Raw genomic sequence first — 13,044 nt, forward strand, 5'->3', positions numbered from 1 at the left:
CATGGAAGGGGTAAAGGCGCAGGGTGATGGTTTGGCCTGAGTTGCCATGGAGTAGTAAAGGGGTATTATGGGGCTGCTAAGTGTACATGAAATGGCATAGATTGTCACGAATGGGGCACGGGAAGTTTGAAGGGTTGTAAAGGTTGAGGGCTGCAAAGTTGCTTTTGTTCAGTATAGCTGCACAGCTGGCAGCCATCACACTTATTCTGGTGTCACCCTGCCCCCTGTCCAGGGATCTCTACCATCTTGTGATCAGAATCCACCTGCTTAGGCCACTTTTGCCTGGGTTGGATTTGTGGAGCCAGGAAGGTCCTGACTGTGTTCATCCAACCAGGAAGCAAAAATCCAGGCCTGTCTTTCCAAAGAGCCTGTTTATTTGATATGATCAGCTGCAGCAAAGAGTGCAGCAAATGAGCAAGAAATCTGTAATAAACATCTTAAAAATGCAACGCCAGCTATTTTCTATTTGCTGACTCTTGTCGCAGAGGAGCTATAGTTACTGGCATCTTGAAACTAGGCATCTTAATCGAAGTTTGAAATATTTGAGATGAGGATGGGAGAAGATTAGAAAGACAAATGAATATCACAATTGTGATTCACATAACGTTCTAAAATTAATTGAACAATACGAAAGAGATATTACTCATGGATCTGATCTGGTTTCTGAATCATTTTGGAGTTGTTCCTTACAGACTTAATGTGAAGTGGTACTAACCAGAATAGAGTGCCTACATATTTTTTTTAATTGACAATGATACGTGCTGTTATTAATGTACAAATTGGCAACCATGTTCAGGCATTGAGAATTGATTATTGATTTACCCACAAGTGGCTCCATGCCTTAGTTTCTTTCTTATTTTTAAATAACCTCATGGGGTTGCAAATTGTCATGGAAAGTTCAGTTTGGGAATTAAGAAGGTACTTACTCTATTAGCAAGATGGTAATAGTTAAAACGATGCCAAATAACATCTCTCCCTGGCCTAGCAACTGAATGATTTGAATTGCAGAAGTTCATTCCTTTTAACGGAATGTGGCATCGAGGAGCCCTCGCAAAAATGGTGTCAGTAGGAAAAAGGGGGGAAACTCTCCACTGGTTGGAGTCACACCCAGCACAAAGGAAGACGGTTGTGGGTGTTGGAGGTCAGTCATCTCAGTTCCCAGTTCCAGGACATTTCTGTAGGAGTTCCTCAGGGGAGTGTCCTAGATTCAACTATCGTCAACTGCTTCATCAATGACCTTCCCTCCATCATAAGGTCAGACGTGGGGATGTTCGCCGATGACTGCATAATGTTCAGCATCATTCGTGACTCCTCAGATACTGAAGTAGTCCACGTTCAAATGTAACATGAGTTGGACAGTATACAGGCTTGGGCTGCACACAAATGCCAAGCAATGACGATCTCCAACAAGTGAAATTCTAGCCATTGTCCTTTGATATTAAATAGTGTCACTGTGATTGAAACCACCATTATCAACATTCTGGGGGTAACCATTGACCAGGAACAGAATTAGACTAGCCATTTAAATACAGTGGCAAGAAGAGTAGGTCAGAATCTAGAAATCTTGCAGTGAAAAATACACATCCTGACCCCCCCAGATCCTGTCCACTATCTACGAGGCACAAGTCAGGTGTGTGATGGAACACTTCCCACTTGCCTGGATGAGTGCAGCTTCAGTAACATCCAAGAAGCTTGACAGCATTCAAGACAAAGCAGCTGCTTGCCTGGCACCACATCTACAAACAACATTCAATCACTCTACCACCTACGCTCAGTAGCAGCAGTGTGAACCATCTACAAGATTTATTGCAGAGATTCTCCAAAGATCCTTAGACAGCATCTTCTAAGTTGATGGCCACTCCCACCTAGAAGGACAAGGGCAGCACACGCATGGGAACAACACCACCTACAAGATCCCCTGTAAGCCACTTACTATCCTGACTTTGTTGCTGGATATATCATCGAATAACTTATTGTTATCATGTAATGATATATCTATTAGAACTGTGTGCTTGTTTGGATCATTTATTACACCACAGAAGCTTTACCAAGCCAGAATTCGCTAAAGTATTATTTATTTGTAGAATGTTCTTCTTCACACACAAAGATGAAAAGTTTAAAAATTGGTGTTGCATGGTTAAAGAGATGAGGATATTTAGCTACAATGCCTTTATTAATTATTTCACCATTATACAATAAGAAGGCACTCATTTAAAGTAAGAGGGAAAAGAATTTCTTCTGCCAGAGGGTAGTGAATATCTGGAATTTTCAACCCCAGAGAGTTGTGGAGGCTGGATCACTGAATGCATTTGAAAAGGAGATAGATTTTTCAAATGTTGAGAGTCGAGGACTGTGAGGATCTGTCATGAAAGAAGAATTGTGGCTTGGGGGAAATCGGCCATGATTTATTGAATAGCTAGGCAGCTTGAGGGGCTGAATGGCCTACTTCCTTTTTATTCATTTGTGCGATATGGGTGTCGCTGGCTCAGCCAGCATTAATTGCCCATCCCTAGTTGCCCTTGAGAAGGTGGTGGTGAACTACTTTCTTGAATTGCTGCAGTCCACCTGCTGTGGGTTGACCCGTAATGCCATTAGGGAGGGAATTCCAGGAGTTTGTCCCAGTGACAGTGAAGGAATGGTCAGGATGGTGAGTGGTTTGGAGGGAACTTGTAATTGATGGTGTTCCCATGTATTGGCTGCCATTGTCTTTCTAGATGGAAGTAGTTCTGGGTTTGGAAGGTGCTGTCTGAGGATCTTTCACTCTGCTCAATCACCTTATGATCTTTGTATGTTATGATCTGCACACAAAATAAAACTTTTCACTGTATCTAGGTACATGTGACAATAATAAATCAAATCAAAATCAAATCGAATTTCTGCAGTGCATCTTGTAGGTAGCATTCCTGCTTCTATTTCTTTTGTTCTTTTCTTCTAAGGTTTAAGTAGTGTTTCATGGAGGTTTTGTACTCTATTTGGATTGATAGACGCAAAGATCCAGAATGCTTCTTCTAACAGCCTACTTGTCTTGCCATCTTCAAAGATTTGTGTATATACATGCCTGGCTATATCTGCTCCTGCACCACCGTTAAAACTGTCCAATTGTAATAATGTTTATTGCCTCTGCACATTTTTCCTATAAAAATGTATCACTTCACAATACTTTGCTTTAAATTTCATCTGTCATGAGTCAGCTTGTTTCCTCCTGACAGTCTCCTGTTCATTGCTAGCCTTCTCATCAGTTACTATGAGCAGAATCTTGTAGGGGTGTGAACGACGAGGCCTATGGTGAGATTTGTAGCAGAATCGGATATGAAACCTGGCAAGGCTGATCTCAAACATCAGGAGCATCTCTCCCGATTGTCTATATGCTATTAATGAGTGGCATAATAATTGGTGAGTTTCTCACTGGGTAGTGGCAAGTTGGCAATTTTAACAGGATTATTGCTTATTAAATGTCTTATCAACAGCTCATTAATATTCGGTTTTCCATCTTTCCAAATGTGCCAAACAAACTAAACATCGAGAGAGCTCAACATGGAAGTCAGAGCGAGTACCTGGCAAACTCAATTTGCCATGTGTTCCAAAGGACCTCCATGCTGGTCATGGCATCTCAGGGCAGAGCAACAGCTGCATGCACCCCATTTTTGACATCAGACATGTGCTAGCCTCCAAGGACACTTATGACACATAGGGCAACACAGGGGCACAGTGGTTAGCACTGTTGCCTCACAGCGCCAGGGACCCAGGTTTGATTCCAGCCTTGGCTGACTGTCTGTGTGGAGTTTGCACAATCCCCCCTGTGTCTGCATGGGTTTTTTCCAGGTGCTCTGGATTCTCCCCACAGTCCAAAGTTGCATAGGTTGACCATGCTAAATTTCCCCATAGTGTCCAGGGATGTGCAGCTTAGGTGGATTAACCATGGTAAATGCGGGTCCAGGTGGGATGTTCCTCAGAGGGTCATTGCAGACTCGATGGGCCAAATGGCCTCTGTTTGGACTCTTAAGATTCTGTGATCTCCAATCCATTTATAGAATGCTTCTGCACTTCAACGCTGCTCCTCTGGCTGCACCAGTAACTCTCATTGTGATGCTGTAGCAAGGACACTCTGTGCTCAGGGACATGAACCCAGCTCATCATCTGGCTCAGGTAGCATTTCCAGGCTCCTCGCTTGCAGTGTTAGAGCTCACTCACTTTGAACCTTACTGGATGCTTACAGCATCTCTACCTTGCCTTGCCGTGCTCTTTTGCACTTTTCCCTCTCGGCCAGAAATGTCAGGCCCATGTTACTTCTGCTGAGCCATTTAGTTCAGACACAAAACCAGGACAATCTGAGATTATCTCAGATTCTCCAGCATTGGCAGTTCCTACTATCTCTCTCACAAAACCAGGACACTTGTCTTGGTTGTGAACAGTCCTTAGTCAAGTCATGGGGGTTTGCTCAGCTGCTCAGAGTGGTCAGATCTAGCCTGCTGCCTATGTAAAGGGCAAAGTGTCAGGCAGTCAAACAACCATCCCAAGACTTGCTGAACTGTTTCGGGCCATTTTTCTCCTGCAATGAGAGTGAGAAAGGCAGATAGTAAGGGAGGTGCAAGTGTACAGCACAACTGTTACTTTTGGTGCAGGTGGAGAGGTGCCCTGAGCGTGTGAGCAGGAAACACAGATGATATGCAGTGCTAGTGGGGTCGGCAATTGCACTGTGTGAGAATGAGTGAGGGAAGATGTTGCAGGTAATCGTGAGAGTAGTGGGGCATTGGCCTTCGTGAGAGTTGGGTACAATTGCAGAGATAGCATGAGAGTCAGAGAGAAGTTGTGGCACTTATGCTGGCAGAATGGAGGAGAACTTTAACTTTCTTCTCACAGTGCTGGCCATTCCTCCAGAAGGCTAGGGCTGCACTAACTGGTTTGGCAGCCTTGGACCAGGCTGGCATAGTCTGGTGTCGTGGCCTCCACTGCTGGTCTAGAATCTGCCACCACCCTGTCCTGCTGGACCTCCAGGTCCCTGTCTGCAAAGCGAAGTACAAAGTTTCCCTTGACTGCCATGTCTAGGGCAGATGCCAGGAACTATGTAGGGCAGGTCTGGATTGACCTGCCTTGATTGCATGCACAATGGGCTTTTAAAGATGGTGGGGACACCAATGGATGCTGTTCTATTCTGGGATATCCTCCGAGTGGCGAGCAGTTCCGGGAATGGTAAGATTGGGTCAAAATTGCTTGTGACAGATGGCAAAGGGGCGAAGTAGGTAGGTAATGAGGCACCTTTGGTAAGATACTGTGGGAAAACCTGCTCCTGGTTAGAAAACAACTGTTTGACATTGATTTTTGCTTCCTGCCTCTTAGCAAATTTGGTCTCCAAGCTGCTACCACCAATTCTATCCCATGGGCTTTAATTTTGTAAAACAATCCTTGTGCAAAAGTAAAATGAATGTTTTAGATGGCAATTCAATACATTTCTTAATAAAGATTTTGACAGCAGTTTCCAAAGTTCAGTGGTGGAGCTAAGCCATATTCAGAGAGACATTTTCACTGAGATTTGTTAAGTCATGTGTATGACTGACTGTTGCTTTACATTGTACGTGATAGCTATTCAAATTCAGGAAGTCCTAGCAAATGTATTTGGGGTTGTGGGTTTGCTTGTTTTGACTTAATTGGATTTGTACACGCCCAGACACACAATTAAAAATAAACGTTGTGTGAATTTACTTGAATTTGCTTTTTATTCAAATGCTGCAATGATATCTGATATTAGGATACTGTTTTCAAAGATGGGAGGGATGTTTAGTGGAGGTACAAGGCGGTTTAATTTTCATTTTTCTTTAGATAGGCTGGTGGATTGGGTAGACAGAGCAGTATCAGTCATAGGGTCATACAGCACAGAAACAGGCCCTTTGGCCCAACTTGTCCATGCCGACCAGGTTTCCTAAACTGAGTTAGTCCCATTTGCCTGCATTTGGCCCGTATATCTCTAAACCTTTCCTATCCATGTACCTTTTTAAATGTGCTAATTGTATTCACTTTCACCACTTCATCTGGCAGAGCATGCCATACATGCACCACCCTCTGTGTGAAAAGGTTGCCCAGCAGGTCCCTTTTAATCTTTCCCCTCTCACCTTAAACCTATGCCCTCTAGTTTTGGACTTCGCTACGCTGGGGAAAAGACCTTGACTATTTACCCTATCCGTGCCCCTCATAATTTTACAAACCTCAATAAAAACACCCATCAGCCTCTTAAGCATCAGGGAAAGAATTCCTAGCCTATCCAGGCTGCCCTTATAACTCAAACCTTCCAGTCTTGGTAACATCCTTGCAAATCTGTTTTTGCATGCTTTCCAGTTTAATAACATCCTTCTAACAGCAGGGTGACCGAACTAATATGCAGTTCTACAAATATGGCCTAACCAACGTCTCGTACAGCTGTAACATGACATCCCTGCATCAGTAGATGCAGATAGGTTGGTGGAGTGGGCAGACATGATGTGGATGGACTTTAGTATAGAGAAGTGTGACATGAAGTGAAACATTTTGATAAGGATACAGGGAAAGACAACATAGATATCATAATGTCATTCTAAAGCAGTGTGCAGGCAGAGGGAACTGCAGGTTCATGATCGTAGATCCTCAAAGAGACTAGCACATAGTGAGATTAACAAGCAAATGGGTACAAGGCACTTTTTACAACTGTAAAAAGGTAAAAGTTCCTAGAGTCCCAGAGCAGTAGAATAGCAAATATAGTCATTTACAGGAAGGTCCTCAGTTCAATTTCCTGAATTATAATTGACGATGTAACTAGATCAGGGTCAACGAAGATGCTTTCAAGGTGGCAAGGAACTTTTTATCCGACTGTGAAATTAATTTAAGAAGCCAAAAGTGTCCAAACATAGGGCCATAATGGATCCAAAAACATGACCTGGCTTATGATAGTCAGCTTCCCAGGGTGACATTAGGGCCATGCAGCATGGACTTTATGCTGGGAGGGAAAGGTTTGTGGTTGATCTCTGCTTTTATTTCTCTCTCTTTTTCCTTCACCCTAGCTGTACAGGTACTGGTATCATCTGAGTTCCTTGCAATCATTCTTGGATGTGAGCCTAAACTTTGGGTAGTCATTTGATCATGGTGGAGTAAGTCATAGTCAAGCCACTTACCAGATATCTGTGTGCACACAAACTATTGTGGGGGGTGAGAACAGCAGCTGGAACTCTAGCTGTTCTTTTCCTTGTAGTTCCTGCAGTCAGTGTTCTGAAGTCACCAACAATATCTTGGTTGATGCCAAGGTCCTAATCTGTGGAACTCCCTTCATTAATCTCTCTGTATCTTTAATGCTCGCTCCTTAATACCTACCTCTTTGATCAAATATTGATCATTTGCCTTAAAATCTCCTTATGCGGCTTGCTGTCAATGACTGATTTTGTGCCTGAAGTGCCTTGGGATGTTTTACTATTTTGAACGAGCTACGTAACATTTCAGTTGTTATTCGGCAAATTAAACCTGGAGTCTCCTCTGTGCTGCAGCATTGAGCAGCATGCCATATGGTGCATCCATTCAGCATTTTCAGTAAAGGACCCTATTTTGTCTCAGAATTTCATTGTGAGTGAAATAACTCCACAGAGGCCTGTATCCTGTCACCAAGTCACCCTTTATTTACACATGGAAAGTCCTTGACTCTGGTGCAGCCTTGTCAGAGTCAACTCCCAGCTGACACTCCTGTTTTTATCTGTCAGCCAGGGCTCCCTGATTGGACCAGATTAACAGCCCCATTCATATTCTATGAGGTCCACCTGGCTAATTTCATTACAATCACTACAGTGAGCAGTTTGAATTATTGCTGAGAACAAAGAAAGGCTCTGATTCATTGAGGACTATTAACTGCCTTGTCATAACTATTTTTTCCCTGCTTGCTGCCATGAAGCTAAGAGAATTCCAGATAGAAAATGACAGGGGACAAGAAGTTAAGAAAGCTAGGATCTAGGTCAGAGATCAATGTGTATGGCTTATAGTTAATGTTCTGCTGTAATTTTCCCTAATATAGTCTTAAAATTCTAGCCTGTGGACAAAGGTGCAAACTTGTTGGCTATTGCAATTGTTACTGAGTTAAAGTGTCTCACTTAATTTCAAACAGGAATGTCCATTGTGCAGTAGTGTTACTGGTATGTGCTGCTGTATTAGTTCTGTCTCAGTTTGGGGTTTTTTTTCCACAAAAAAGTACAAATAACTGTAATTTAAATTTAAACCTGATTTAGCAAAGGTCACAGGAAAGTGAGTCGTTTGATGTGGGATTAGTTTAAACTGCATGAGACTGTGATATGCAAATGTCTCTTGGGATTTATAGAACGTGTTCACACAATTAACTTTCTTCTCTGCCTCTTTTCACTTTAGACAGAAGGTTTGTTTAAAATGGCAATACCGGCTGCAATATAAACTGCCCTATCCCTGCCATCGCACAGTGAAAAGCAACATAACGCTCGAGAAGTTACAAAGATATCTTTTTAACATTACTGTTTTGTTTCCATCTTGTTTGCAGTATTCAGATCCCTGGATACATCCTATGCAGTATCACAGACACCCTCTGGTCAGTGCCGCCTGGCTCCTCTCATTCAGGTGATCCAGGATTGCAGTCACCTTTACCACTACACTGTAACGCTAATGTTCAAACTCCATTCTTGTAAGTATCTGGGATTTCTGCAGCATTGCTTGACATTGGTGGAAGTTATAAATAAAATAAATTATGAGGAATATTGATTTGATCTAAGTAATCTTCACCAGAGTAGAATAGAGATCTCAATTAAATGTTCTTTACATGCAATAATTTTGCTGAAACCGTTTTTAATCCCCCTGGAATATTTTGCTTCTGCAGGTTGACTCCTTGAGTAGTTTTGGTGCAGGAAGAAATTCCAAGTTCCTCTGTGTTTTCTGTATTTTATTATAATCATATTGAATGGTGGAGCAGGCTTGAGGGGTCGAATGCCCTAAAACTGCTCCAAATTGTGTGTTTACCCTCACTCTCTGCTTTCTGTCTTGAAATTAGCTGGCACTCGATTCTATCACTTGTCCCTTGATTTTCACATTCTCTGGACTCTCTTCTTATCTACTTCGAGGCTCCTTATCAAGGGCTTTTTGCAAATTGAGATCTTGGGCTGAACCGTAGCATCTGTATCTTGTTTGACCTTGTGATCAGTTTCTAACCTTGCATATCCTACCACCCCTTCTTCAAGCCTGTGGCCTGCAGAAGATAAGGTATTAAACAGATAAATGCAGATTAAAAAAATCATTTCCAAATGACGCAGTGATAGACAATTAGTTTTGTTTTGCAAATGTTGACCTAGGTGAATGACAAGGGTGTTTTCCATAGTGTGGGGGAGTTCAAAACTATGGAGTATATTTTAAGGTGAGAGGAGAAAGATTTAAAAAGGACACAGGGCCAACTTTTTAACACAAAGAGTGGTTTGTGTGTGGAATGAACTGCCAGAGAAAGTGATGAATGCTGGTACAGTTATAATGTTTAAGAGACATTTGGATAAGTTCACGAATAGGAAAGGTTTAGAAGGATATGGACCAAACGTAGGTAGGTGGGACAAGTTTAGTTTGAGAACATGGTTGGTGCGGACTTGTTGGACCGAAGTGTCTGTTTCCATGCTGTATGACTCCATGAATCTAAAAGAAGCTCCAAAAAATCCACCTCTAGGATCAAACATTTGATCTATCCTCGTCACATTGAACTTTTGACTCTACATTATTTTTCCTTAGGGCTATGTGAGGTGTGTCAAAATGCTGTGGCTGCATTTAAAAGTTGATGCAGACTCTTCAATAGCTGCAATTGTTTTGCTTTTGCCTTTCAGTAATTAGAGTTGTGATGCAGATAGGCCTAATAAAATTATACAGCACAACACTTTGAGGAAAAGCTTTTCCAAACCCTCAATTTGCACATTAAATTCACAGCAAACATGTTATTATTTTGACAGCTTTTATAACAGGCTAATAATGAGTGTTCCAGTGCTGGCATGGAAATAGAATGTATTAAAGAAAAAGTGACTCTAAGTGCTCCAATAAATTTAAGATCCCTTAAGCCACTTTATACTGGTAACTGTTTCAATGGATTTTGTAATGCGGCTGGTCATGGGGAGGTTTCATAGCTTATATCATGAGGCATGGACACTATTTGACCTGGATAGGCTATGGAGTACCAGAAAGAGAGTTAAAGTGGGTGCATGTGTAGAATGAATTAGGTTATATGCAAGAAAGTACTAGTTAATATCATCTGCAGTGAAAGTAAGTGTACAGAAAGGAACTGGCTAAGTTCCAAAAAAGTGCCCAGTATATCTACATCTGGAAAGCAGGTAGGTTGTAAGATGCTGTCATCCCAGTCACCATTCACCATGTTTGACAGTGATCAGAAGTTGGAGAAGAATTTTCAATGGGCGAGGATTTTAAGTCTCTCGTTTTTTTTGCCTTCTGTAATAGGTTGGGTGCCTGTTTGGTGACAAGGCGAAATGACAGTGCTGATGGGCAGAAGTCACACCATGCTTTACTGGGAGAAATTTAGTGGATTGGCTGGTCTTTACCTGTCTCACTTTATCACGTGCTTTCAGTGTTGTAGCTAACTCCCTATTCCTGCTGGCAGATCGAGCTGTACACCCAGAAACTGCAGCCACCTCGGGGCTGACAGCGTGTTGAATAATTTACACACCAGGAGTGAGATAACAGACTTTTAGAAATCAAGCTGACACAATTCTGGAACGTGCTTGTTTCTATTGCACATCAAAGCTTTTAATGTACTGAATTACAATGTGCATTGAGTCTAAAACATGAGCAACAACACTGAAGCAATGGAGGGTGCACAAGTTTATATGCCTGCATTAATACAAAAGTTGTGTCCATTCTGGATCGGATTCTGGTAAAATTTCATTTGGGAAAGGCACACAATGGGGAAAGATGGCTACTCATCGGTGGTGTAATTGGGGGGAGGGGGGAATCATGTAGACAAGTAAACTGTGCTGGCTTTTCATCTGCAGACCCCTTGACTCAAGCATCTTAATGTCCTTGGGAAGAACTTCGTTCTCTTTGTGTATATGATAGCATTGTTTTCAGATGCACTTTTACCAACAAGGTCATATATTTTATTTTTATATATATGTGCACTAATTGCAATGAAGAAAAGCCACAAACATATTTGTTCAGATCCATTCGTTGTAAGCAGTGGTGTATGGAACAGTTTAGATGTTTTAGGAATGAGAGCCATTTCCAAATGAGATTGCCTGCTGTCAGCTGACGTTGCTTTATCAGTTACTCTTCGTGCTGGTTGGACTCGAATAAAAGGAGTGTCAGGAGTGTAACATTCCCACTTCAGGGGAGATGTCTGAAAGTTTGCATGGTCCCTTTGCTTAGACGTGTGACATTTAATTGAAAGATGAGTAGGGAATTGTGTGGAAAATCTAGTTTTACAGGTTCATTACGCCACAATGTTGCGCAATGACATACTCTGTGATGAGGAACATATTCTTTCATGTCAATGCATTCTTTTTTTGCAGAAACCTGACTTTCTACATGTTTCCTCCTACAACTGGTCCTTTCCCCACCTCTTTCTCACTTGCAGCTCATGTTATGAAGAACTTTCCAGCACCTCACTGCAAAACTCGGCAGATTGCTATCAGGCTGACTGCACGAGGTCACCATGACTACCAAGGTTACAGCATATAATCCAAGGGGACTGCAGAATGCAAAGTGTAAAATATAATCTCCTGTTTTTCCACTGAACTGTTAATCCTGTAGAATTCACCGTACTTCAGAATCACAGAATCACAGAATCCCTACAGTGCTGAAAGAGGCCATTCAGCCCATCAACCTGCACCAACCCTCCGCAGAGCACCCCACCTAGACCCACCCCACCCACCCACACTATCCCTGTAACCCCGTATTTACAATGGCTAATCCACCCAGCTTGCATATCTCTAGACACTACAGGGCAAGTTTAGCATGGCCAATCCACCTCTTCTACACGTCTTTGGACTTTCAATCATCTCTTGTGGACATTGATTGTGGACAGGATCAGGCTGGCCTGCTTTCCTCCAATATGAGTGAAGTCTTGGCGCCCTCAATACCATGGCACTGTAATCCATGTATGAGAATCTCCAGGAAAGGTATGGAGTGGAAGGATATTACCTCAAAGGAAGGTGCCTACTTCAAAATGTACAGAAATTGCAAGGGGATTCCTACATCCCACAAAATTTTAAAAATGTGGTGGCTTTCCTTTGGTGCTATCACTCCTGCTCATTGGAGAACATTTCAAAATGTGGACTCTTGCTATCTCTGTTTGAATGAACACTTCTTCTAAATGGGTGGCACTGTCCAGCTAAACAACCTCAAATTATCCGTGCCTGACACCAGCTATTAAAGTTGCTTCATCACCATAATTACTCCTAATTCTTAATTTTAATAATTGCGGTTTTGCAGTATCCTTCCTGTGTATTAGGTTCAGTTTGATGACTTTGAAAACTCTTCACGCAGTTTTCAATACATGACATGAGCAAATTAATGTAGAATTGTTAATGGGGCAAAATTCATTATTATGTACCCTTTTAACAGGTCTGCCAGCTGACACTTTGCAGGGACACAGGGACCGATTCTATGATGAATTTCACAGGTAACAAAGAACTGCTAATCAGCCTCAATGACTATCTTAATGAATCAGGAAAGGCTGAACTGGAGATCTCAGTTTAAAACATACTAATAATGGCCACATATTTTAATGGCTGGTTGGAAAGCTGTCAGAGATCTAAGTAATCTCTGACTTGCATAGTTTACATTGCTGTGGATCCTACACTTTTATGAATATGCCTAACCCCAGAGAAGGAAAAAATGTGCAGGATCTTCAAACCTGCGGTATATTGACACGTATTATAGACTGAGAAAACATATTACTTTCAGTGCAATGTAGGACAAACTCAAAGCGCTGAATATTTTGCATTGCTCTTGTGATGTGCTTTGTGATGACTACCAGGATCAGCAACTTCCATTTGATTGACATGTTATGGTGTATCTTAGGGACTGGTGCTG

At 42.1% G+C, this 13,044-nt stretch overlaps 1 protein-coding gene across 1 annotated transcript in view; it reads left to right on the top strand.

Annotated features, from left to right (window-relative positions):
* The window catches only part of LOC109913383 (huntingtin-interacting protein 1-related protein), a 254,945-nt gene that overhangs the window by 200,066 nt on the left and 41,835 nt on the right, over positions 1-13,044 (top strand). Inside the window, exons 9-10 of the mRNA XM_048611714.1 lie at positions 8,516-8,656; positions 12,574-12,631. Coding sequence (XP_048467671.1) covers positions 8,516-8,656; positions 12,574-12,631 — 199 coding nt within the window. The remainder of the gene's footprint in view (positions 1-8,515; positions 8,657-12,573; positions 12,632-13,044) is intronic.

This window comes from Rhincodon typus, chromosome 24, assembly GCF_021869965.1.
Source record: "Rhincodon typus isolate 14 chromosome 24, sRhiTyp1.1, whole genome shotgun sequence".
Classification (NCBI taxonomy): Eukaryota; Metazoa; Chordata; class Chondrichthyes; order Orectolobiformes; family Rhincodontidae; genus Rhincodon; species Rhincodon typus.